Below are 27,063 nucleotides of genomic sequence, written 5' to 3'. Positions count from 1 at the left end.
TGTTGGAACTCCTGGAAAGATTGTAAATATCTATCACTATGACACCTGTATTTGCTTTTTAAACACAAGCTTTCTTTCATTGCATTTTCAGTTATCATTGTGTTGAATTTTTCATCTCTTTTGGTTAGAGTCAATTTACTTTTAATTCTTCTTTTTTAAATAAGTATGTTACAACTTCAGTTCTCATAGAATTCAACATAAATTTGTTTGAAGTAAGCATTGAACTGTAGTGTTGTTTTTGTACTCCACTAGAATGAACTCCACTGTTTTTCCTTAAACTTAACTGAAAAGGCTGATTCTCTTCTAATGGAAAAAGAATTTAGAACTGAATATATTGTGATCACACAAAATTTTCATGTAGGAAGAATGCTCAGCACTTAAGAAAATTCTTGTCGCTTGGTAGCAATAAACATAGATTAAAAAACTGGTATGTTTTTATTTAGAAATTTAAATTAGTACATTTTTGTCTATGCTGGAGTTCATACTCTTTTAAAATAGAAAGTGGTCTTTGGAATTTTTGGAAATTTCAGCTCCTCAAACAATCTGAGGAAGACTATAAAAAAAAATTAAAATCACCAGAGAAGTGTTTCTTCATAATGAGAGGTCTTCCCCATTATTCTCAGACTTGATAAAATATGATAAAAGACTATTTTCCTAGTCTTCAGAAAAGTAAGAGAAAGTCTTTTACTTCTTCATTCTTACATCAGTAAAAGGGATAATGTATTTGAGGTCAAACAAGATGATCACATCATACAATCTATTTTTCAAATCTAAAAAATATTAATTACTGCTGTGTGGAATTTACTTGAACATTACAAGTACAAAGATGTGAAAATGAAGCACAAGCTTTTGCTCATAACTAATATATTATCTTCAGTTTAGAGCTTATTCTTCTCTGGTACATGCATGTGTAGATTTCATTAAAGTTCAGTGTATTTATGTAGTGGCAAATGGATTCTCATTTTGCAGTGGGTAGAGGAAATAAAACCCCAACAAATGTAATCATGAAAGAGGTGAGATAAATTACAGGTTTATTTAAAATTGCATCCTGGCAGGAGATCGACTCTCATTGAAACTACTGATCTAATTCAGAGAGAATTAGAATCAAAGAACTTTCCAGCATAAGTGTTTACAGAAAATAATGCACTGAGCTGTTTTTCTTCAAAACATGAAATGGCATTGTTCAGTATTCTGATGATATCTGCTTTAAATCTAGAAATTACCTGGTACCCTTTTTTAGGTCTAGAAATGCCATCTACCTTGTTCTTTAGAAAGCAAAGCTACTTAAGATAAGCATTCATGTTTATTATTTTTATCTTGAAAATTTATGTACTATTGCATGGTGGAAATTTACGTTTTTTGGTTTCAATCATCTGCCACATTGTGGTTGAAATGCAGAATTGTTGTAGAGAAGACAGATATGGGAACCCTGCAGTTCTGGTTCCATTGGAGTATAACCGTGATTATTCTCATGTGTGTGGCCTTGGAACAAGTCACTGAGCTCTTTGCACTCTTTTGCTGTATGAAGTAGTGATAATGTGTACCTTTTATAAAATTTTGATCAATGGTATATTTCTTTATAGTATTTGTGTATATTTTTATTAAATTGTAGGGGTAGCATCTTCCAAAGCCTATCAGTATGAAATATTTCTAACAGTTCTCTTGCCTACCTTTCACTTAATTTATTGTTCTTGCATAGTAACTAACATAACAAATTAGGGGATTGTACAGGAATATTTTATGTTGATTTTTCCTGTGAGGTAAAATGGAAGGATAAGTTACATTCTTTGCTCCAAAGTCTCTGAAATGCTTATGAATTCAACATACTCTGAGATGTGTTACTCCCTTTTCTGTAACGGGAATTTATGCATTTAAGGTTAACCAGTTTGATTCACATGCTTTGCATCTTGCATCCATCACTCTATACCTGCCTACTGTGAACTTGATCCAAACCCAGTCAAGTCAAAATACTTAAACAGGCCGTTAGTCAAGCTGTATACTCACCATAGAGTTTCTTTGTAACCACATGGAAAGCACACCATGAACATAGAGAATCTGCATCTAACGTTATTTTATCCTTAATTTTTTTGCCCCAGGACAGAACGATTGGCCAAAGATATTATGCAAGACATTGGAGACAATGATATTGTGGTTCTCTGTGTCCTCAAAGGTGGCTACAAGTTCTGTGCTGACCTTGTGGAGCACATTAAAAATCTCAGCAGAAATTCAGAAAGGTTCATCTCCATGAAAGTCGATTTTGTTAGACTGAAAAGTTACCACGTAAGTCAACAACTTGTGTAGATTCTGGTCGTATGTTCATAATAAATAGTGTACTTCTGTATGTGGGAAATTTATCACACACATATCACACACACCCAAATTATAAGAAAAATATAAGAAAAAAAAAGTATGAAAAATACTTTTGTTTGAAAATCCTGTGAGATTTTCTTTCAAAATATTTGCTCATGTCCCTTTATACTTCATGTATGTTATGAATGAGGATATGGAGCATCCTCAAGCTGTATTTTTTTATTTAGTCTGTCTTCATTTTTGGACAGAATATTATTCAAATTTCCATCATGTAAAATGTCAGCATGTTGTTTGTTCTCAAAATCCTCAACAGTTCTGTCAAGTTAATTTCATGTTACTTCATTTTCCACCCCCACTCTCACATGGTTTGGCAGAACTGCAAGATGATACGTCTATGTCTTATTCTGAATTTTTAATGCTAAGTAAATGAAATGCTTTCATCTTCATAGCATGTAGTTTACATAGTGGCAAAATATACCATAAGATGATGATAGTGTTTTATAAGAAAATTAAATAACCCATTAAACCAAATCCTGTTATCTGCAGAGGAAACTATGCAATAATTACTCGTTTCAGTGAGGCAATGATAGTGAGATGACCAGCCTTTTTTAGACTGTGTGATTACAATTTCTATTTGCATAAGCTATACATTTGTATTCCACCTTGTAGTGCACACTGCATGATGAGGGAATGTTTCTACAAGTAAGTTGTCCTAGAAATGTCTGAGGAAGTACACTAAGTAAATGGAACAATAATACAGTTTTTCTCAGAGCACAAATGCAGCTTGCTGAGTCCAGTAGTTCTCACAATAGCTACGTCCTTTCCACAGACACAGGTTGGTTGGTCGGCATTTTGCTCTGGCTCCAGTGACCATAAACTTTTCATAACTTTCACAAATCCCGTCTGTATTTTTTCCATCATGGAAGAAAAATGTATGAGAGCCTTTTGTAGCCATTTGGTCAGGAGTCCTGGGACTTCTCTTTCAAGAATTAGTCAGGTCTATGAAGGGCATGTGCAATACTAATATTATACAATTTCTAGCTATTTAGCAGTATTACAGAACTAATTAATAAAATAAAATACAAAGTTTGTCTCAAAGGCACATGTAAATTACACTCATTTTTTTTGGTGTAGTAATGTTAGCACTTCAATAATACTGCTTGGCAAATAGTGGAATTATTTAAATTGTTTTTTATTTTGAACCTAGCATATAGGTAATGCACATGCTTTTCCTGTTGTATTAATCTCCTATCCAGTATGAAGATACCCTGGTTCTAAAATGTATTTCCTTGGTGACAAGTCAACTCTTATTAGCCATACTAAGCTATAACGGATGAGTCGCAGGGGATGTATACCACAAAAGTGTGGAAATCTTCATATTGTTGATTAGGAAATAAAATAAAAGGGTGTAATATCAAGCTGAAACTACAACACCAGTTTTGTTATGCAAGGATGCAATGATGAAGACTATCAAGCTGAAACTACACCACCAGTTTTGTTATGCAAGGGTGCAATGATGAAGACTAAGTCCTTAGATGATCCTAGCATTTAATGGCTGTGCATATTCTGGATCTTAGCCTCATGTTCTAGCAGGAGGGTAGCACCTTCCCTAGAACTAACGCTTACATCTAGTTTTCAGAAAATAAATCCATTTTTTCTTACAAGTGCTTCCAAACAGGTATCATGTAGTTAGAGCCGGAAACTGTGCTTGATTTAGTGCTTGGAACAGTGCTTCATATCTGCCTGATCTTGAGGAGCTGAATGACACTGTAGTATAAATTTGAAATTACATTAATATTTGTGGATTCATTCAATGAGATATGCATAAATGTAATGCTGACTGAAGTACCAGTACCACTACCTGCTGTCCTTTGTGTTTTGAGTGATTGTTGTGTCCCGTCCAATTGCAGGTTTTAGAGCATGTACCCTTGTCAACATAGCCATAGTCAGAACACTTGAGGAACTCTCTATTACTAGTTTGAGTGACTCTATCCCAGCCTTATATGAGACTCCCAGATCTTTCCCCAGATCAGTTTGTTCTGTAATAACATACCTCTTACAGTTTTACACTTTAATCAGAGGCAAATAATTACAGTTTATAGAGGTAAGACTCTACATAAGGTCTTGGAGTATCACCAGTTCCACTCCTTTGCTTCCCTTTGTCTTTTCTGTTCCACATTCTATAAGACTTATTACTGCTCTCTCTTTTTATCCCTTTTTCATTTTATAGACACTCTTCTTCTCACATTATTTATCCTGCTTCTTTTTACTTAATGTTCTCTGTTTCTCTCCTAAAGGGAGTCCTGCTGCTCTCAATATACTTCCTTCAGATATGTCTCCCTTCCCCCCCTCCAGCTGTTTAAATCCAACAACTAATTTCAGCTCAAACTCATGGGATTTGAATTGTGTCATTCCAACTTCAATACTGAAAGGTTAGTCAATTTTTAGAGGTTGTAATTTAAATTAGGATATCTTGGTTTAATCGGGTAGCAAAAATGGGCTGTAATTTTGACCCAAAGTCAGGTCTTGGCATCAGTGAAAGTATATCTTAACTGCAAAGTATCAGTGGAAAATGTTGTACTATGATGTCTGGCATACAAACATGATTACAGGAGAAGGACATGACCAACAAATATGGCCATGCAAATATGGCCAGCTTTACATGGCTCTTTGTTTTGCAAACCTGTCATCATCTTCCAGAATTTAGACAATTAGTATGTTAAGATCTGCTTTCCTGTTAAGTAGCTGAAAGTTGGGCATGTAAATTCTTTTTTAGACTTATTCATACAAGTACTTTAGATTCTTTGGATATTAATGAGTGGCTGCTTGTACTTCCATGGTTAGGATGGTTTTATCTGGTTTGCAAAGTATTGACATATGTGCCTAAGCTTGGACATTTTTATGAGAAACTTTCCTGTGTTTTACAAGTGGTGTCTTGTTCCATTATCTTGAAAGATTACTGAATTTAGTATATATACAGGTAATGTGGGAAAATACAATTTGATTATTATTTTTAGAGGCAACAAAGTGGAATCCAACTAAGGAAACCATAGCCTAAAAAGAATAAATATGGTTACATTGTTTATGTTCTACAGACATCAGTATTAGTTCTTAGACCTTTAACAGAATTCCTGCAACTGAAACTGGAGGTAAAGCCTTGTCTGAAAGCATATTTTTATTTACTTTAGAAATTGAACTGTATTTTTCCATTTCTTTAGTTTTTTTATCACTAGAATGCTAAAATGGTACATTAGAGGAAGTTAAGGAGTTTACATGTGTGGGTAGAAACTTACAGGCTCAGGTGTAGATCAATAAAGAAAAAATTAGGTGCACTTAATTGTAAACAAAGTTTTGTATCTGTAAATTGAGAAATAGAAAATTCACGAAGAAGCACTTGGTAATCTTCTAACTCAGATTTTTAAGGCTTCCTAATCAGTAACAATTATATTAAAAATAATTGTGAAAGGGAAAAGAATCATGACTGGAAGATGAAGTTTTCCTCCCTAGAAATAAGATTTTTGGAGAATCTTGTTTCTTTTAGACTTACAGGTGATAAGATATACTTGTTCTCATTTTAATTTTATATATTTAAATGAGCTCAAAATAAGGGGATTATTTAAGTGGGGATTTCATTAGAGGCTGTATGGTGACTTTATAAGCTTCTAGCACAGCAGGAAAATTAAAAGAAAGCACTGAGGTGAGAGTTAGAAATAAACAGATATGGAAGTATCATGTAGACTTAAGGGTAAGAGTCAGGAAGTAGATGGAGAGGAAAATAAAATCTGGTGATGAAAATTTGAGTGAGAAGTAGCAGTTCTGAGTTTTAAGAGGCAGAGAAGAGAAAACACATACTTTCTTGAATGAACTCAAGAATAGTGAGGCAGTAAGTATAGTGGGTAGACCAGGAAGCACTATAATAGTCTTCGTGAAATATGATGCAGGTATGGAAAGCTGAGTGCCAAGTTTAGGGGAAATGTATTCTGGAAACACTGTCGTAAGAACTGATAGAATTTGGCAGCTTCTTATATATTAAGTTTTAAGACACTGGATTTTAATACAACATGTTAGGAACATTGGAATTGACTGCAGAGATTTTTTAGTTTAAAACTGGGTGAATAAAATTTAATATATTCAATTTTCACCATACTAATTTTTTTCCTGAGTGCTTCTCTACAGGGGACCAGAGTTCTGAAGTTGAAAAGAGGTGAGAGTTTCAGATTGATAGAATTCAAAACTATTTTCAGAAACATGGTAGGTTGAAGTCAAGGATGTAAAGTAATGGAGGAAGAAGTTTGGCTTGGGAATGTCATCTAAGGAGAGTATGACACCAGCAAGAGAGGTAAGAAACATGGATCCAGACATTCTTTAATATGTTTGTGATATTGATAACTTTAGCAGATTAAAGAACTAATTAGGAAAAATACAGAAGGAAGTACCACAGAGGAACCAGGAGGGTGTTTTACTAGGGTGTTTACAAATTAATGGATAGGACTAGACATGACTGAATGTTTGAGGATGAACCAAAAGTGAGAGTGAACAAAGGAATAGAAGGATGTGGATGTCATGAAGAAAAGAGTTGAGTGGGATATGTTTTAGTAAAAAAACATAGTGTGAGAACCATTAGTAAAATACTGTAGCGTGAGAACCATTAGTAAAAAACCACAGCAGAAGAGTAGAGAGTTCACAAACAATAATCAGATCTTTTTGTTCAGCGTGGAAGAGATGATTTAGGGCAGGCTGATAAAGGTAAAGGTTGAAGTAGAGCTTGAGACAGAAGAGGATGTTCTGGCTCATCAGGTCTAATCCCCTACTAATAGATGCAATAATACCACCTACTCCTGTTTGGTAGGTATGCCAAATGTGATCTTTAAAGCAAAGCTCAATTTTGACATGGAATTGGAAAAACTTAAGTGGCGGTTTAGAGGAAGTGTGCAGAGTCTGTAGAATTTCTTGAGAAGTTCTGAGCAGCCTGTCAGTAGAAGAGACAGTAAATGCATGTGAATTAAGAATTCTTTAGTGGACAGGTGATGAAAGCTAATAATTGAAAGAATCAGGCTAAGTCATTGTTGAAACTAATGGTGGGGGCTGATGGAAGAGAGGAAAAACACCACATACTTTTATTAGGCAGACCGGTGTGCTTTCTACATGCATTGCTACCTGTTCTTGTGAAACGTTTAGTATTCCCATATCCTTATCTATAGGTATCTATTTAATTCTCTTAATTACTATATTTTGCAATGTAAGAATGATAGTAAACCTCAGGTTTTGGGGAAGGACAAGTGAACTTGGTGGCATAACTTTTTTTCACTGAAACTCATGCAGAGCTAAACTGAGAGTGAGACTGATACTTTTGCTTAAGGCTTTTGTGATTTCTTTGGTTATTCCTGTGTGGACTAAAGTGACAGAAAATCAGTCATCTCTGTTATTTTGAAATAATGCTGTTATAATAAACCCTGTTATTTTGAATAACTTTGAGACCCCACCCAGAGTACTGCATCCAGCTTTAGAGTCCTCAGCACAGGAAAGGCATGGACCAGTTGGAGGGGGTCCAGAGGAGGGCCACAAAAATGATCTGAGGGATGGAACACCTCTTCTATGATGAAAGGCTGAGAGAGTTGGGGTTGTTCAGACTGGAAAAGAGAAGCCTTCAGGGAGACCTTATTGTGGTCTTTCAGTACTTAAAGGGAACTTATAAGAAAGATAGGGACAGACTTTGTAGTAGGGCCTGTTGTGATAGAACAAGAGGTAACAGTTTTAAACTAAAAAAGGCTAGATTCAGACTAGATATAAGGAAGAAATTTTTCATGATCAGGGTGATGAAACACTGGAACAGGTTACACAGAGAGGTTCTAGATGCCCCTCGAAACATTGAAGGTGAATGAGCAACCTTATCTAGTTGAAGATGTTCCTGTTCATTGCAGAGGGCTTGGACTAGATGACCTTTAAAGACCTAATCTATTCTATAATTCTATGAAATTGTGGAATGCACTTCTGAAAGAGGATAGTAATTAATTGTTGACATTCAGATTATACATCATAGTTGTTAATTCCATCTTGAGCACAGATTGTTACAGAATACTGGTCTGTTTTCCATATAGTATCTGAATTGCAGATTCTAGAAGTGCATTGTTTTCTTCTGATGTCAAGAAGACATTGCTGAAAATCATCCTGAAAAATATGAATGAACTTCAAAGGAGTATTGTGTGCTAGTCACTTGGAGGAAACTTACAGAGTATTATGTGGATTGGGCCATTTCATGTGATTCTTTAAAATGAATACATTATTTATGGTTTCCAGAACATAACTAATAAAAAAGTGACCTCTGAATTGTAATCCATGCGCAAGGGTTGCATTGAAGTCTGTTCACAAACAAATCCATTTATATGATCTGTTTCCTCTTCAGCCTCCGGTTGTTTGAAAATATATTTACAAATGTTGGTTATTAATCTTGGCATAAACAGGACCATCAGTGCTGCAAAATTCTGAAAATAGGCAACAAAACAAGCATTGTTTAGTAGAAATCTGAATGTTTTTGCTATATGAAGCCACCTCAGTAGATAGTTTTGCTAAATCTTTCTACTATAAGAGTAAGGAAACAGAGGAATTTTATAATGAGTAAGTTTAAAGACAGTTGGTAAATGTTCTAAAATAATTTATTTTTCTGCTGTGTAGCTTTACTTTTCATACACCATTACTAAATACTTACATCTTAAAAAACCCAACAACATGAGGCATCAGACTATAATCAGAGTAGAGAACAGTGTAAAATGTACATTCCTGCTTTGCATGATAACCTATTCTTATTCAGTGTAATTTTACTATATGGAACTTGTTTTTTTAAGATCAGAATGAACTTTACATCTGAAAACACTATGTTATAATCCTGACCCTAAAAAGCAAGTAGCTTCATAATGTTTTTATTCATTTAACACCACAAAAGAAACAACTAAGTATATTGCTTGCATTTAATGATTCATATCTGTACGCAGACTCTACACCAGTGTTAGAATGATTGTTTACCTCCATGCCTGTGTGTCATGAAAGCACAACTTAGGATCTCCTGAGAAAAGTGCATGTCCTGAGATGAAAGAGAATCCACATTAGCTTTTGTACTTACAGGTTTTGTCTTGGGCGGGTTGTGAGTTCCCTTTATTTTGCTTCATGCATACAGTTTAGATGATGACCATGTCATTTTCTTGATGCTGAGTAGCCATAGAAGAATTACAACTTGGAGCCTCCCTGGTAGAATGAATTCCTATCAACTTCAAAGCCAAATTCTGCATTAATTTCACAGGATTGAACTCCAGATTATCTGCAAATTAGCAATTTGACATGCAAATAAATATCTTCAGTGTAGACAAAATGTGGTTTATTTAATTTAGAGAGAAGTTGTGCCTACACCAGACATTCAAAAACTAAAATATACTCGTTTTGCCTTTTTCAGATGCATGCCTTGCAGTTAGCACTGTAGACAGTGAACACCTGTACAGAGAATTTTGCAGCATGATATACTTTTAGAAGCTAATGGGCAATGAAAATATGACATTAATTTAGTCCACAAAAGCTACCAGTGTCAAGAATATGGACCTTAAAGTTGTTGCTGTTCTGATAAATGTGTTTTAGTGATTGTAGATGGTGCTGCCAAATAGATGTCTTATGGGCAAGCTAAAGATCAGAGATTTGGGATTACAAATCTACTCCTAGAATTGCCAGATTTTTATCTTGGTCTCCTTTTCCATGTCTATGAATGGATAAAATGGCATTTGCATCCTAAAGTAGTACTATCTTTTTGAGTGAAAGCTCTGTGAAATGCTCAAACTTGCTAAAATGAGTGAGTAAAAGGTCCTTTATAGTTCCAAGCCAAAGGTACTCCCAAGTCTTAGACAGGCACTGATGCGCTCTCTGTATCGCTCTCTCTGTATCGCTGATGGTTCAGTTATTTCCTGAAACTTAGGAAGACCTGAGATGGTTAAGAAGTTGAAGAACAGTGGAAACAGATCATACTTTGTGTGGATAGAAAGTTTGGAGATGCTACAATTCACAGTCCTAATTGTGTCCAAATGTTCATTTTTCCAAATGTTAAGACTTGCTTTAAAATAGAATAGTTTTCATAAAAGAAACAAAATCCACTTCTACGTGCAGTAGTGTCTTACCACAAAATGTCAGCCTCAGAGACACTAAAGCTTTTCAGACAAATAGCTGAAAATGTGTTAGTAGCAGAAGTTGTCCCAAAAGCTTATTCTTGCAACTAGCTGATGAATTTTTTTAAGCAATTTACAAAAATTTTATGAGAAGGATGGCAGTTTCTTGGTTAAATTGTGGCTGGTGGTTTATTAGAGTAACAGCATGAGTCAGGCAACTTTGAGAATAAACTCTCCTGCCAGATTCATCTTTACATCAGGTACAGACAGTGGTTTGGTGTGAAAACTAAAACACTGGAAATGGGTCTCTTTTCTGATTGCATCTGCTCTGGCTGGAACAATGACAAGTTTCCAGTTCATTTCTCAGCAACTGCAGTGCCCTCCTGCCAGTCACACTTGCCAGCTCAGCTGCTCCTGAGCACTTCTAACCTGTCTCAGCCCAGATGAGACCAGTTACAGGAGACTTTCTATTGGAACCACTTCAACTTGCTGGATTCATTTTTACTGACCCAGATGTGCACGTGCCGCTTAGCCTGCCAGTAGCCCTTTGCCAGAGGGGGAGTTACAAACAGCTGGGGACAGCTTGTGGGCAGTAACTTCTGTAGTCAGCACAGCTATTGCTTGAAAAAGATGTCTGCCCATAATCAAGGGACCCTCATTTGCACACGCTTGGTGTGCAAGCCTCAGACTCCCCTCTTCTTTATCTGAGGGGTGCTCCTCAGAGGTATCAGAGGGAGCATGGATATTTCAACTGTAATTATTTTTGTGAACCAACCTACTTTTCATAGTGTTCTAAGGCAAACTGAAGAAGGCTGTACTATGTGTAATAAAATGTGACCTGAAAATTCAGTGTCATGAAACTTCTCAGGTCTGAAGGCAGATGCTCTCCTTTCTAGGTATCTACAGCTTCCACTGAACTCTGACGGCAGAGTTGTGAGATTTGAGAGCTTAAGTTCATCACTTGCTCAAGGCTGTCTTGAGTATAAGGAGGAAGTGTTTCTGGTTTAAGTTATTTAATTAAAACTTACAGTATTTTCCTGTTGGACACTGCTTAGGGGCTTGGAGGGTTACTAATAATACAAGTAGGTGTTAATTTGTGGGCATAGTTCAGGAAAGGTCGTAATAAGTCTAGCATATAGTCAGTTTATCAAGTTTATCTGTAATGTAAAACTTAGTCATAGAGGGATGATCTCTGTAACCGTATGCATCAGATAACACACCTACACACCACTTAAATATGTTAGCACCATCTGAATTCTTAGTGATTTTTTTAAAGTATGAGCAAGTGTTTCAGTGACTCACATATGAAAGATTTGGGGGAACCAAACAGCTCGGTGGAGGGAGAACTGAGTAGGAAGCGGCCTGATTGCCATGGGGACAGAACAAGAACAGATGTGGCAGCGAAGGCAGAGTGGTACTGAGCTGTGCTATAGCTTTCCAGCAATATAAAAATATTGTTTTAAGACATTTATGGGGCTTATTAAAGCAAGTAACTAATTGCCTTCTCAAGATACTTTTCATTTTTATCTATTGTTTCCTGCTTAGGTATTATCTTCCCTTATACTAATCTGTGATTTTCAGCTGTGGAATTCTTTTTACTAACCAAAAAAAAAATCTACAGTTTTCCTGTATTGTCGGTTGGTACTCTGTTCTTCTGGACTTCCGATCTAATGCGAACTCCACAAGAGGTATTTTCTAATCTCTCTGGAGAAAGTTGTCTCCCCAAGGGTCACATTTTTCTAACAAGCTGTAATGTTTTCTTTTGAAAAATGTTTTCCAATTTGCAATAAATGTTTTAGATTACAGTATGTTACAGGGGATACAGCTACTATGTACAAATGGAGTTTTAGATCTGAAGTTCTTTTTTCTGAAGTTTTTAAATATTTTTTGTGGTGAGCTTAATTCTTTGGTATTTTTAAGCAATCCAGGTTTCTGGAACATCTTTAACATTTGAGACCAGGGATGTTTTTAAAGTTGGTCAGTTTTAGAACAGATTCAGATCATCAAGGGATTTCATTAAAAGCATTCAAGAGGTTGCCTTTTCAAAGAATGAGATTCTGAAGTTCCCCTGGATACAGCATTTGTTGTAAAGCAGTGGTTTGTTACGAAGCCTAAAAAATTGAAGTTTAATCTTAGTGAAATGTTTTCTCTCATATTCTGCCAAAATACAGCAAACAACTACTAAATTATGACATTTGCAGCAATACTACATGTCATCATTAGGAGAAACCGTAGTCTGTATTTTCAGCCTGCCTCACAGATTTTTACAGTGCCAGGGAGATAGGCTCTTACGCATAAGAAAGGTCCAGAACATAATGGTTGCTAATCCTGTTGTACAAATAAGATCTGACAAGTTTGAAAGTACCATGACATGTTTATGCATTGGAAGAATATCACCTTGATTACTTATTTGAATGCTAATAATACCATTTAGTTTGTGGGGGTTTATATGGAGATCTGAAATTGGGCAAAATTAATCAAAAGAAGCTGGAGGGTTCTAATTTTCCCAAGGAATTCTATGATTCTCTTTTTACTGGCATCTCTTAAATGCTGTTTCTGAAGACAGATCATAGCATGAGCAATGTTCATGCAGTGCCACACCCCAGGGGTGCTGTAAGGCATAAAACAAAAAGGTTTCTTTAAAGGAATATAGCAATAACAAGAAGTACTCTATTACTGCAGTACTTACCTGTATGACAAATACAAAATTCTTTTCCCTTCTCATTTGATAGAAGTTAGAATATTTAAATAGAGAAGGGATACTATAAAATAACCTTGCAAGAAAACTCACAAAGGATATGTGCGTTGTGGAAAGTTTCCAAGTTGTCATTAGCCAAGGGACTAAACATGGTGGTGTGAAAGAGAGCACTACTGAGTTGTGAGAGTCAGTGATACAGTAGACTTCACATTGCTGGGAGACACTAAGCATTTGATGGTTTTATCAGTCTCATCTTTTGTGAATTTGCTTACACCTATATATCTGTTTTCTCAGCCTGTGACTATTTGACAAATTTGGAGATTCTTCTCCTACCTTCCTTTCATCACCAAATCCTAGGCACTGCTGATAGTCAGGGTCAGAAGGTCAGTACTTCGTGCTTAGTCTAGAGAAAGCTGTTTCCGCTTGTGCTTGCAGAACCCCCCAAGGGACAGGGTTTTTAGTATGGAGCTACAAATTCACTTTATAATTTTTCATAGTGTTCATTTACTTTTGTACATTACTTTACAACACAATTTAAAAAAGAAGGTAAGGTGGTGCATATGGATCTAGTAGTGTCCCAACTGGCATGCTGATACCCTGTGAGAACATTAATGCTGGGAAACATGACATCTGGTTCTGCTGTTGTGGTGTGTATGCATTTAAGTAACAGGAGGAAGATTTTCCCTATACACTTTAGCTTACAGTGATCTTCTGAGAGCTGAGGAAGGAAAGAAGCCCATCTATTCCAAGAGTTAGGGCTTGGAATTTTATCACATTATTATACATGATTATCAAAAAAAGTGGACACCCTTAGTAATGTGTCCTGGCAGTCCAAAAAGAATACCTGAATAGGATTACAGCAGTTCTGGAAAATATGCTTCCTAAATTGTTCTTTTGTTGTAAGTTTTACATTTTATTTGCCTCCCATCTCTGGAGAGTATGTGGTCTGAACCTCACCTCACACAACCGAACAGCCTTATGAAATTGCTAGTGCCTTTTCTCGTCCTGGAACATATGCAGATTTTATTTCTATGTTTTAAATATTATTTTACAGAATAAAAAGAAGTTACAGTACAAAGAAACTTCAGACTATACTCTCTAAAAACTGACCTAATTTTTTAGGATATATTGTGTTTCAGATTTATATATGATTCAAAACATTTGGTATTGCATGTTCTTGATTTCAGTTCTTGCTGATCTTTTAAGTATACAGGTGATGTTTGTGCCATATGGTTATGTGTGGTGCTGCAATCTTACTGCCTCATCCTTAAACAAAATAACTCATCAAACCAATACCTAGAAAATATGTAAAACTCAATTGCTAAACCAGAAAGGAAAATATGAAATAATTTATTGTCTATAAGCCTTATTAGCAAAGTCAGCTGTTCTGAATTCTGGTGCAATTTACAACAGTTTGGCCCTTTTCCTGTAGAGTTACTTCATGTTCATGCCAATAAAGCTGAAATCCTATCTCTGTTTAGAGATTTTAAGGAAAGCTACCCACAATAAAACTACAGGGGTAGATCATGTGTGCAGTCATGTTTTTTTATTTGAAAATATTTGAGATATCTTATTCTGTATATCTACAGAACTTAGTAATATGTGGAAGTACAGTGTTGAGCACATGCTTCCAGCAAAATAAAGGAGTGTAAAGAATTTACAGCTTTTAATATTTGCCCTTAGCAAATAGGTTCTTTGTTGCAGGTATAATCTGTATTAACCTGTGTTAACTGCATTAACATTGCTTGAGAGTTCACCTTTGTTGATGTCTGAGAATACACCCAAGAGATCAATTCCAAATCCCTTGACTGGGAAAAGAAAAGCTTCAATGGCAGTTTATACTTTATTAGATATCAGAGAATCTCCATGGAAGCAGTTCTTAGAGGGGATGAATTTTCTAGTATCTATTTCAAGATACCTTACCTTCTTTGGATTAAATACAGAGAAGGCATACAGGAGTCCTGGTACACAAGAAATTACTGAATGTATGAACAGATGATTGTATTATTAGGTTTAATAACTGCCTGTTGCTTTGAGAGTTGCTTAAGCGGAGTGTTCTGCCTTGCTTTTACAGCAGGGAAGAAACATACACAGGTGTTACCACAGGTCAGATGATAAGGAGTACCTTGCTGTCAGTAAGTTTATTGTTTGTCTTTCTCTGTCCAAAGCCAACTTCCTCATTGCAGAACTCTGGCTTTCCCTGGAACTGGATAGGCTAGCCTGAATTTGAGGCACTTCCAAACCTGCGAGATGGAGCTTTTAGTAAAGAACAAGGAAGAAAAAGAATAAAAAATAAGTGAAATCTTCAAATTATATTGTAGATCTTTGGTAGATATACCTACACCAGTTTAAAGTTTATTATCACAGGTTATCCTGGCAATAGCAATGGGTGCAGTATGGTCAGTGGTGTGGTTACCAAGCAGCTCAGGAAGGCAGCTTTAAAGCTAACAGATACACAAAACCATCAGTGCTTCAGTGCAAATGTACCTTTACTGTCCCTGCAGGGTATGTGATGTGGATGTTCGCCAGTTTACTGTATTTGATATCCAGTTGGTTCAGCACTGTTGGCTTGCTTTGCAAGGTATTCAAAGCACCTCTTACAAATATATCAGTGACCTGGCACTTGATTATTTTGAATGTGGGTGTGCCCTGGAGCTTGCAGTCTTCCCTTTGGTGTACATTCGATTCTGGGAAAGGGAAGGCATGCTTTCCAGTCTTTACTGGGAAGCGATCCGTATCATTCCACTCATTTGCAAGTCTCCAGCTTAACAGTACTTACTAGTTGTCCTCTGAGTGTTGCTACTTAAGCTTGGACTGTACTTCTAATTGCCTGCCATGAGAACCATGACAGTCTGTGTTCTGACCTACACCCTTGAGGTCCTTTATTCTTAGCTGTTCTCTAGAAAAGAAACCCAAAAGAAACCCAAAATGGTATCGGTTCAAGTGTATGTTGCTTGTAAGTACAGCATTTTGATGTGTTACCACTCCACCGATGTTCTTACTGCTGCTGATCTACTGAGGATAATTTCATAGCCTGTACTTTATATATCGGTTTGACTTTACCTAGTAGTCAGAATAGGTTAACAGATGATGTAGATGCCATACTGACACTTCCTTGACCAGCATATTCATATATTGAAGTACTTCTCAGAAGGTAGGCTGCAAAACAATGAAGCTTCGCATTAGGGTGTCAGCATCCAAACTGGCACATCAAAATTTTCACTTTAATTATTATGTTCATGATGGAGATGGTAGAGCATGGTCATGTAGCAAAAGGTATCATAATTATTGAACAGTATATAATTTCAAAGAAGAAGTCTTTATAACTGCAGATACATGTATCTAAATTCTGCCAACACCTGCAATTAATTTCTGCAATACTATTTTTTAAGTACAGCAATCTTGGTTATGTTATGAATCAATTTGCTGCAGCTAAGGCACATAGAAGTAATAATTTTCGGTTTCAAAGCTATGTGAGAGACATTGCTTCTGCAGTTTCATTTTTTGAAGATATTAACTGAAAAGTAATTTATTTTCATATTTGCTCTGTTTTCATCTGAGCATCATGGTTTTTCTTAACTGAAAAAATATCTGTAATATGTGTTAATTTGTATGCCAGAGTATATAGTTCTGCTTGGGTTTTCTGTCATTTCAATTTCTGTTGCAGCAGTGTATTGTAGCCATGTCTCTGAAAACACATATCCATTTCATAAGTCAGTTGCGTCCATGTGATGTTTCAAAGTCTCAGATTTTCTTTACTGTATGAGCTAGCAAAAATTTTGTTCAAATCCTCATAATTCATTAACTTGGAAAATGTCTTCTCCCCTTTGGCTTTAATGCCATCCACCTTGTTCCCTCAGTGCCTTTCAAAATGTAGCTGTTCAGATCACCTTCAAAGTTACTGTTAGTGTAGCCTATCCCAGCTGCTATCCTTCCTCCAGTATCGAATGCAAGTTATGGTTTTGTTGAGGTTCTTTGAGACTTTATTCTTGATCATGATGAACTTCACACACATGAAATCCAATTGTTTTCATTATTCAGTGGGTAAACCCTACAGGTAAATTTATATTTCTGCTCCAAGAAATTTAGAGTGTAGAGCCCTATTAATCATCCAGTGTAATGTCTTTATAAAAAAAATCCACAAAAACTTGTTGCCAATATTTTTTTCATTATGTAAGTAGGAAGACATATTAGATTGCTTGTATCTTTTGAAATCTCTTCTTAAATATATTTCACCTGGATGAAAATTAAACCTTTGAGTAAATGTGCAAGCTAATTATCCTGGAGTGGTACCAAGGAGAATTGTGTTAAATGTTTGTGTGAGACAGAGCCTGCGCGGATAGTTCAGGGTGTTACTAATGGAAAATAGTCAAGATCATTGCTTCTTACACGCCTGTGGTAAATGTGACTGAAAGTAATCTCTTTCTGAGTGCTCAGTGAGGCTTTGAGGAAGAAAATATTTATCTCATTTCTAAAGCTGGGAGTCATCTCACCTAAATTCAGATTTCTCACAGTTAGAAGTCTAGGTGTAAGTTACTTGCTGTAGATTTCTGATGTGGTGAAACAGACGATTTGTATGATCTATCTTGTTTTCTCAATTGATTATGAAGGGAGCCCAGGATGTATAGATTTAGATGTCTAAACTTCCAGATACCTGAATGAGGAGCAGAGTAATCCTGTCTTTAATGAAGACATTTCAAGATCATGGGTCACCCTATGAGAACCTAAGCAGAATAGATCACATGCTGTTAATGACAATCTTAAAAGAAAATAAAAAGATAAGGCCAAAGTGAATGTGGAGACTGAACTCTGCTCTGCTTTAGTGGACGTGTCACACCAAACCTATTGGTAAAGCAGTGCTTGACTCATGCTTTTCAGACTCTGCCAGCTGTGGGTATAAGTCAGAAACCTTACAGGCAATAATTCTGTCCTAGCCATTTCACTGAGCTTTAAGAAAGGGCAAGGGAAGCCTTAGAGATGCTTTATATTGACAAGAAGCTCTGTGCTCTGTGGTTGATGAGAAGTTCAACATGAGCCAAGCAATCTGTGCTTGCAGCCCAGAAGGCCAACCATATCCTGAGCTATACCAAATGAAGCATGACCAGCAGGTCAAGGGAGGTGATTCTCCCCCTCTCCTCCACTCTCATGAGACCCTACCTGGAGTACTGCATTCAGCTCTGGGCCCCCCAACGTAAGAAGGACATGGACCTGTTGGAACAAGTCCAGAGGAGGCCACAAAGATGATCAGGGGGCTGGAGCACCTCTCACGTGAAGACAGGCTGGGAGATTTGGGGTTGTTCAGTCTGGAGAAGAGAAGGCTCTGGGGAGACCTTATAGGAGCCTTCCAGTACCTAAAGGGGCCTGCAAGAAAGCTGGAGAGGGACTTTTTACAGGGGCCTGTAGTGACAGGACAAGGAGGAATGGCTTTTAACTGAAAGAGGGTAGATGTAGATTAGCTATAAGGAAGAAGTTCTTCACTGTGAGGGAGGTGAGACCCTGAAAGAGGTTGCCCAGAGAAGCTGTGGATGCCCCATCCCTGGAAGCATCCAAGGCCAGGCAGGATGGGGCTTTGAGCAACCTGGTCTGGTGGAAGGTGTCCCTGCCCATGGCAGGGGGGTTGGAACTAGATGATCTTTCAGATTCCTTCCAACCCAAACCATTCTATGATTCTCTGACTCTGTATTCAATGGCTTGAGGTTCCAAGGGGCAACTGAAAGTGTTCATCTGTCAATCACTTCTTTTTGGTCAAAACCTTCCTGGAAAACACAGTTGTAGGAGGCGGGATGATGGTGTGAAGTAAGGGAGCTGTCCTCATAGAAGTCCTCAGGTTGGCAGATCTTTTGTATCACCCAGGTGGCAGAAAGCAAATTAGAATAGGCCTCATTGGTCACATCCTTGTTTGTTAAGAGTTTCCCCTGTGAATTTTGAGAGAAAAAAGGTAATCGTGTTTTTTTCAAAGAAATTCCATATGAACTCTGCAGACTATAGTAACTAGATATGTGATAATGACCTGGTGTCCATTTTCTGTGATTTAGTTATGCATTTAAACTGTTATGTTAAAGCTACTTTTTTGCCATGATTAAAGAATTTTTGTTTCACTGAGCCCAGTATTAATGCACTCCAGATTCTGTTTCTTTGGAATAGTAACAGATGTTCACAGTTTGGTGCAATTTTCAGATGAGCAATGCTGTTTGTAATAAATTTTCCTGAGACCACCCAACTCATTTCACTTGTAACTTGAACTATGTCCAAGTGTTGATCTCAGGAGATGTAAAAGAGATGTAATAATTTTGTGCCCCACCCAGTTCAAAAGACATGACTTAGTATAGATGGAATTTAAATATCTATACATCCATTGAACATAGAAAGTCAGTTTTACCTTGCATGCTGTGAAAAATGGAGGTGGAAATGGTAACATTCTTGCTTTCATTCATCAAGTATTCATAGGATCTGAAGATGTATATTGACAAGGTATGAAAGAAATAAAATTACAAACCGAAGATGAACAGGTGAAAAAGCACAACACAGCAAGTAAAACCAAAGAAACTGAGATTTATTCTGGAAAATGCAGATTTATTAAACCCAGAAAAAAATCAGAAATGCAATATTAAATATAGCTTGGGATGAGGTGTAGGCGTGCAACACAGTGTGTCATGTCTTGTTAGAAACAGCTGCAGTAAATTTTGTGCTGCGTTAACCAAAAACGTGATTTTGATATGTCTCTATCTGGGACATTATATTTAGTGTCAAGCGTTTAACAGCAAAAATTATATTGATAGGGTTTAGGGGTGCTAGGAAGCAAGTATTGAGGAACTTTGGGTGATGGAAAGTGAACCTTTAATTCATGTCTCTGCATTTATAAGAAGTCCTAGAGACTCAATCATACCAGTTTTGTCAAGGTATGGAACAACTCCCAAACAGAAAAAAAAGTCCTGAATGACTTGAGACCATGAAAATTAAACAAACAGTTCTGAATTGACAGTAATTGGTACTGAATGAAACAGATTTTATTTCTTTCCTGACATTTATTGTACTTTACACTTAACATTTAGTGCAGTGTTATTTTGAGATTATAAACTGAGAACTCAGGAAAAAGCATTGAGAGGTTCCTATGGCAACCATAGCATGCATGCACGTTATCTAAATGAACATTATGATTATGGTAATGTGACATCGTGGTGTTGAGTCCTGCCATTTGGCAGGTATGTATTTTACAATATGAGTTAATTGATGAGTGTAGAGATAGTTATAATGGCATTAAAATCAGTGATACGGATTTTTTTTTGCAAGGGAGTTACTCTACTGTGTGATGCAAGTAATTTCTTTGTATTTCTTGAAAGCACCTTGGCTGGAGTGCTCTGAGCTGGATTTTTCTACATGGCTTTTAGGCACAGTGAATACTTAGCCCTGTCCTCTGACAGTGATCGTTCCCCAGTCAGAACACAAGGATTTTCATAATTGTGTGCAGTTGTGTCACAACAGCCAATGTATGAATATGCAGATTGACAGATGCTGTGATCCCGCAGCACTCAGTGGCTTTTGTGTTTGCTTAACTGCTTGCCAACAATGAAGATGCTATTTCAGCATCTTCCTTTCAGCTGGAGCCAGAAATACCAAATGCAAAGGAAACAGTGCTGCTGTGAAAACTGCTGGAAAAGATTTTTTCTTTAGTTAAAAATAAATAAATTCATTGCACCTCACCTTTTTTTTTACCCTGTCTTTTTCACTGGCAACTAAGGACAAACTGCCTCTTCAGTAATTCTTGTGTGTTGGTTGTTAATGAAATTCCAGACTTTCTCATTTGGAAATGAAAAAATATTTTGTCAGTGCCTTGGTTACACATGCCATGGTAAATACTAGAAACTGTGTGCTTTTCATAGTCTTATAATAGTCTTGACCTGAATATGTCCCTGATTTTTGAAGTGACCTGTCTTGCTGTACAACAAAAGGCTTTTCATTTTAAGCCTGAACTCAAAATCTTCTTTATCTCTACTTTTTATTTAGTTTTAAAATTATCTTTTGAGGAAATCAGTTGCTTGCTTTGCTGGTAGGGTTTTTTTCTTTTTTTCTTTCTGCTTTTCTTCACAAAAATAAGAGAAATACTGGAACTTCTTTTGGAAAACATATGGGATGTAACCTTTATTCCTGCTCTAGCTGTGTTTCCCAGGAAATGAATCAGGGCAGCATGGAAAGGATCTAAAGCTCCTTGATCCAGCACAGAAAAAGTAAAGGCAGATCTAAAAACTGTCATTTAAAGCAATGACTGCTAAGGACCTCTTACAAAGCTGTGGTGTGAGAGTTTTTTGAGAATTGGAGTCTGAGTAAAAAGGGAGCCTTTTGGTGGGTCTGCACTATGCAAACCTGGATAAATTGTCATCTGGGGAATTCTGCAACCTTTACTTACAGTTACTCAGGAAGGCTGTGTTAATTTAGAGAGTCCATTCCCATGGGGACCACAAATAGTTCCTGGGGTTGTCAAATTTCTTGTGATCAAGCGGCTGCAAAGGTTCCTTGAGAGTCCCTGGACTTCTGCCACCTGGGCTGTGAGTGTGGGCAGATGCAGCTTCCATCTGCACGGGCGTGCAGCTGTAACCGTGCTGCATGGCAGGCGTGTGCGTGCTACCTCTGCTGGTGCTGCTTTTTGAGGGGAAGAACAGCTATAAACCCCTTAGCCCAGTATATCCTCACCTAACTTACAAGTCCTGCCTTGCCATTATTTATCCATCAGAGCACTTGATTTATGAAATCAAAGCCAAGTATTCAAGCACTGCATTTTTGTCAGTTGTTTGTAATAATAAAGCTTCTTGATGTTACTAGTAAACTGCAGTGTCACATTGTGGTACTACAGCTATTATTAAAATTGAAGTAACACTGTCTTCCTGTGGGTAGGGAGGTTAGATTAGCACACTCACCAATTTGCACACATTAACTATACTTAGTTTTGGTCTTCCATTGTCTGGAAAGTTCATGTAGCCTTGCCATGACTATATTTTTTAATTTGCTACCTTCTTTAAGGCCTCTATTGTCTTCCCTTAAAAACAGGGCTTCCCTGTGTCTCCCTTATGTGATCTTGACTTTGCGTGCTGCTGACAGTGAATTTGAACTAGAGCTGGTTGAGAATTTTCCATCAGAATGAATTTCAACAAGAAATGCCTGTAAAACAAATTTATCGAATCAAGAACTTTTACTGTTTGTTTTTTTTTAAAAAACACCTTTTCTAATTGGATAATCAAATACTGTTCTGTTGCATTAGTATGACCTGATTGGCAGTATTTAATATTACAAAATTGACCTCAAGGATTTTTATCTTTGAGTTAGTTGATAAGGCAAAAAAAAAAAACCACCTCTTGAAACTGTATAGAACACTGAAACTATTCTTGGCAACAGTTGATAATTTTGCAAAACTTTTTTCCCCGGAAAAAAATATTGAGTGAATTTCTTCAAAAATAGCCCAGTTCTCTGTGTGAGTGACAGATGTAAGCACATTTTGTCTGTGTTTCTAAAGACTGTTCCAAAAAAAGAATGTGGTTACAGGTGTTTGGTCAAGTGTTGGGATGTTCCCATCCTCCCTTTGTGAAAGGGACAAATACATTACTCAATGCTTATCATATTAAGAAATAGCAAGCAAGGGAACATTATTTATTTTAAAAAGAAAGGTGTGAGTTTTTCTAGTTCAGTAAAACCTGGAGCCTGACGTTAGCTTAAGTACAAGCAGGAGATGATAGAAGCCACAGGAACAAGTGAGAGTGTGGTTTTGTCAAACACCAATACTAATGAGCATTAAAAAATATTGGTAACCAAGACTGTGAAAGATCAGAAAAAATTAACATGTTTATACTTTTATTTTATACAGTTATGTCCAATTTCAAAGTTTGGTCTTTCTTCTTTCAGAATGATCAGTCTATGCAAGATATGCAGATAATGGGAGGAGATGATCTTTCAAAGCTGACTGGGAAGGTTTGTTAATTTTAAATTTAAGAAACACTAAAAACACTTGAGAAAAGCTGTGTAATTTTGCACATGGACTGTCAGATACTAATAGTGGAATCAAAGAAATTTATTATTAAATTGCTGTAATGCCATTGCTCTCAGTTTGCAGCTGCCCAGAAAGGTTGGAATGTAGCTCCTCGGTCCCAGTGTAGGGATTTCCCAATAGTTACACATGTACCATCAGTGAGATCGTGGGCAAAATTGCTTCTTCTGAGCTTATGTCTTGGAGCCTTGTTTTTTCTGCCTTCAATGGGTGCATGCAAGTAAACTGCACATAGGGTATCCCTGTTGAATTCAGCATATGAGGAGTTTAATACAATTTTGCAGACTGCACAGAGTTTGGTTGTGGAACCTTTGACTCAGCTAATCAGGCTGGCTGTATGACTGAATTTGCTTTGCACTGTGCTTGAACGTTGTGGTAATGAGAGAGGGTTTGAGTCAGTGAAAAGGCTATTTTCATCTAGCCATGGCAGTACAAAGCAGTACTTTGAAGAAGAAGGAAGGCTGATTTCATTAGGCAAATGGTCTATGTGGAAAACAGTCAAAAATTGATTCTTTACTTACACATCAAGGCAACATAGTACGTAGCCTGTTATTTGTACTATATGTGCAGTTACTCTTCTATTAGCTAGCACTAAACAGTATCAGTTTCTTCAGAGCACTCAAATGTTGCACTAGCAAACTTACTTGTTTTGTTGTACTATTGCACACAAGAAAAAGAAGAGAAAAACAACTTTAATTAGTTCCTTAATACTAAATAGGTTTTGATCCAACTAGAACTTATATGAAAAAAATGCTGTAATACTCAGAATATTTTAGTGATACATATGTCATCAATTTGCACTTCTAAATACTCCTGCTGGGTGTTTCCAGATTATCACTAAAGTGTTATTCATCTTCTTGGGAAATACTAATTCATTTGCTACTTTCTAATATTCACACACTGGAGCTACCTGTTTTTCTATGATTTTGCATATGTTTCTCTACCTCACGGGCAGAACTAGCAGTGCACCTCTTCATCTTACCTAACATTTCTCTTTCCCAGATAGCCCAAACACTTTCTCAGCTTCCAGGCCCAGCTCCCCTTCCTTATCTTCTAATCCCAAGTTTTCTTGATGAATGGTTTCAGTTATTAATATATTTTCCAGACATGATCTTTCTAGTATATTTGAATTCACTGAGGCAAAACACTGTTTTCCTTCGCAGTACTTTTGTGTATGTGTGTGCGTCCTGATGTGTATGAGGGAGAAGGAAAACTTCACCCCAAGTATTTCTGTTCTTTCCAAAAATGGAGTAAATTGTTCTCTGACACTGAAATACCCAGTGACCTTTTTCTCCTTGGCACGACCCTCCCGTTGCCACGTATGGAACAGGACATATAATTTGGCTGTTGGAAGGCTAGCGGATACTTGAGGAAAAAACTGAAGAGCGATACAGTCTAAGATTGCTGGTGAGGAGACTGGGATTTTGGGTAGGCAAGAAGGGGCTGGTTTGGGACCGAAGGTAGTTGCTGGTCAGGAAGGGAGCCCAGTGCTGGAAGCTGGGTGTGCAGAGGCTGCAGCAGAGCAGGAAGGGAGGGCTGGGACTGCCCAGGGAACAGACATGCTGAAAGGGCATCTTCAGTGGTTGGTTGTATGTATGGTTTTCTGTGACAGAGATGATGTGTGAATAATTAATAGCATATTCACTATAACAGGTGAGAATGGGGTTTCCTTAAGACTTATTTTACTGATCAAAAAGATGGGATGCGAAGCTTGAGCTGAAATGTTCTTACTTACACATCTAAAGTTGGATATATGAAGGAGTGGTGTTATGTCCATGGATGCCAGCTCCTCCATCTGTTGTTGACTTAAGCAATTAGTGCAAGTATTCAGCACATTTTACTAATCAGCCATTTGTGGACTGATTCAGAGCCTCCTACGGTCAATGTAAATCTTTCCTTGAAGTGTTTTTTAGTACCTTAGTTTAGCTGCTGGCTTTTAAAACTGCTGGCTTTAGTAACCATTCTAAGTCACTGAGTGCATTAGTGGAAGACTTACTGATAGAATTCAAATTCCTGCTTTTAAGCAAGTTGGGTGCTTCTTCTGCCTGCTTGGAGTACTTATTAAGAAAATATTGTAATTGTATTGAAAAATTAATATGCCAGGTTAAGTCCCATTAACTTAATGATCATGGAAGTGTTTTCAAAAGTGCCAGCATGGGTTCAAAATGTAAGTTCCCTGAAGTTTCTGTAAAGTTTAAAAGCATCAATAATATAAACAGTTTTGAAACCCGGAGACAAAGGATTCTGAGATTTTGATCTTAAAGTGCTCTTCATTAAGTAATAATACCTGGAATGTCAGCTAGCCTATAATCTTAGTGAACAAATAAAGCATTTCCATGTATTACTTATTATTGGAAAAAAAGATTACTGAGTATGTTCATGAACATGCTGTTCTGTAACAATATTTTTTTCTGAGAAAGCTTAAAGAAAGGAAAAAAATTTAAAAGCTAATTAAAAAGAGGCTGTTAAGGCTAATAGCTCTTCAGAAGGAAGAATATCTGCTCTGTACTTCTCTACAATATGCTTTTGTTCGTAAAAATATTACAATCCTGGAAAAAATTTATAATGACCCAAACCATGAAAAAGAGAAATATTCTGAGAGAGAAGTTAGCATACAGACCCAAACTGTTGCTTGAAGAAAATCATGCACAATTTGAAATTCTTCTTCTTTGAAGAAGGCCATAGAGGCAAGAATAAAGATTTCCATGACATGAACCATGAATAAAGGTGCTTAAAGAATGAGTCTTGATATAGCATAAGATTCTAATGCTTTGTAACTATTCATTTCTATGCAGAAAAATATAATTTCAAAATCTCCAATGACAAAAGTGGTGAACATAAAATTTCTCCTTAGCTGATTTCATAGTTAAGTAGCTGCTTAGTTTTCAATTGCTTTAAAGCTGAAATGATCATTGGGTAAAAATTATCATTCATGTTTGTAAAGAGGAATTAATTTTGCAAATGGGGAGATAATGAATAACTATCCAGAAAACTGGAGGCACTGTTTCAAAGCAAGATGGCTATAAAAATTCGCGCAGATGAGGTGAAAGAACAAATAATATAGCCCTGTTTAGGGTTAATACTGTAATCATACTGTATAATACTGTAAAATTTTTTAACACATTTTAAAATATTCGTGGCATTTAAACAAAGTAAATTTTAAAACATCGAGAAACTTCTGTACATTCAGCTGTACCAGAGTTGTAAGTTATCGCTGCCATTTACGTCTTACACTTGTATGTGTCTATGTTTTGTCCCAGGAACTTTGCAGCTAGTTACATAGTCCAAAGTCTCTACTGAGCGGAATCATTCTGTATATCACTCTATATGTAATATGTCCTGTAACCTTTCAAAAAAGCTCCTATACCACTTTACCTTGTCTCTTTGCAAATAAGACCAGTTAGACAATATCATAAACTTAAGTTTTTATCATTTTGCAATTACTTATTACAATTGCATAATGTAATTGATGTCAAAATGAGATCCATATATTCTTGTCATTATCACTATTTCTACATAACATAGAATGTGAACAAAATAATTTTCATTTGTTGGCTTAAGAAGAACTAATTAAAATAAAGTAGTTATGTACTTAGTATGATACAATTATCGAGCAGTGAATTTCTGATATTACATCTATCTGTAATATGGGTCAATGTTTATGTTCTTTATGAAGGGCTGTTTCCCTTGTTCATATTGAGTACATCTTGTTGACAAACAATGATTTTGGCATTTTCAGAAAAGTGTAGAAGGTGATAAATAGCGAACAAAAGAAAGAACAAAAGAAAATGAACGTCTTGTATTCTTTCCGCACTTCATTCTGCTAGTTTGAGCACTCCCATCACTACTCTAATATTCTTCTAAAATGACTTATCAGCTCA

The 27,063-nt window shown here is 36.6% G+C and overlaps 1 protein-coding gene across 2 annotated transcripts in view; it reads left to right on the top strand.

The window, feature by feature from the left end:
• PRTFDC1 (phosphoribosyl transferase domain containing 1) overlaps positions 1–27,063 on the top strand; it is a 49,148-nt gene that overhangs the window by 6,381 nt on the left and 15,704 nt on the right. For both annotated transcript variants that reach the window (XM_055803770.1, XM_055803769.1), the window contains exons 3-4: positions 2,097–2,280; positions 23,041–23,106. In XM_055803770.1, coding sequence (XP_055659745.1) covers positions 2,097–2,280; positions 23,041–23,106 — 250 coding nt within the window. The remainder of the gene's footprint in view (positions 1–2,096; positions 2,281–23,040; positions 23,107–27,063) is intronic.

Source organism: Falco peregrinus, chromosome 5, assembly GCF_023634155.1.
Source record: "Falco peregrinus isolate bFalPer1 chromosome 5, bFalPer1.pri, whole genome shotgun sequence".
Classification (NCBI taxonomy): Eukaryota; Metazoa; Chordata; class Aves; order Falconiformes; family Falconidae; genus Falco; species Falco peregrinus.
Note: the sequence above shows the minus strand (reverse complement) of the source record. Positions and strands in the feature narration are given on the sequence as shown.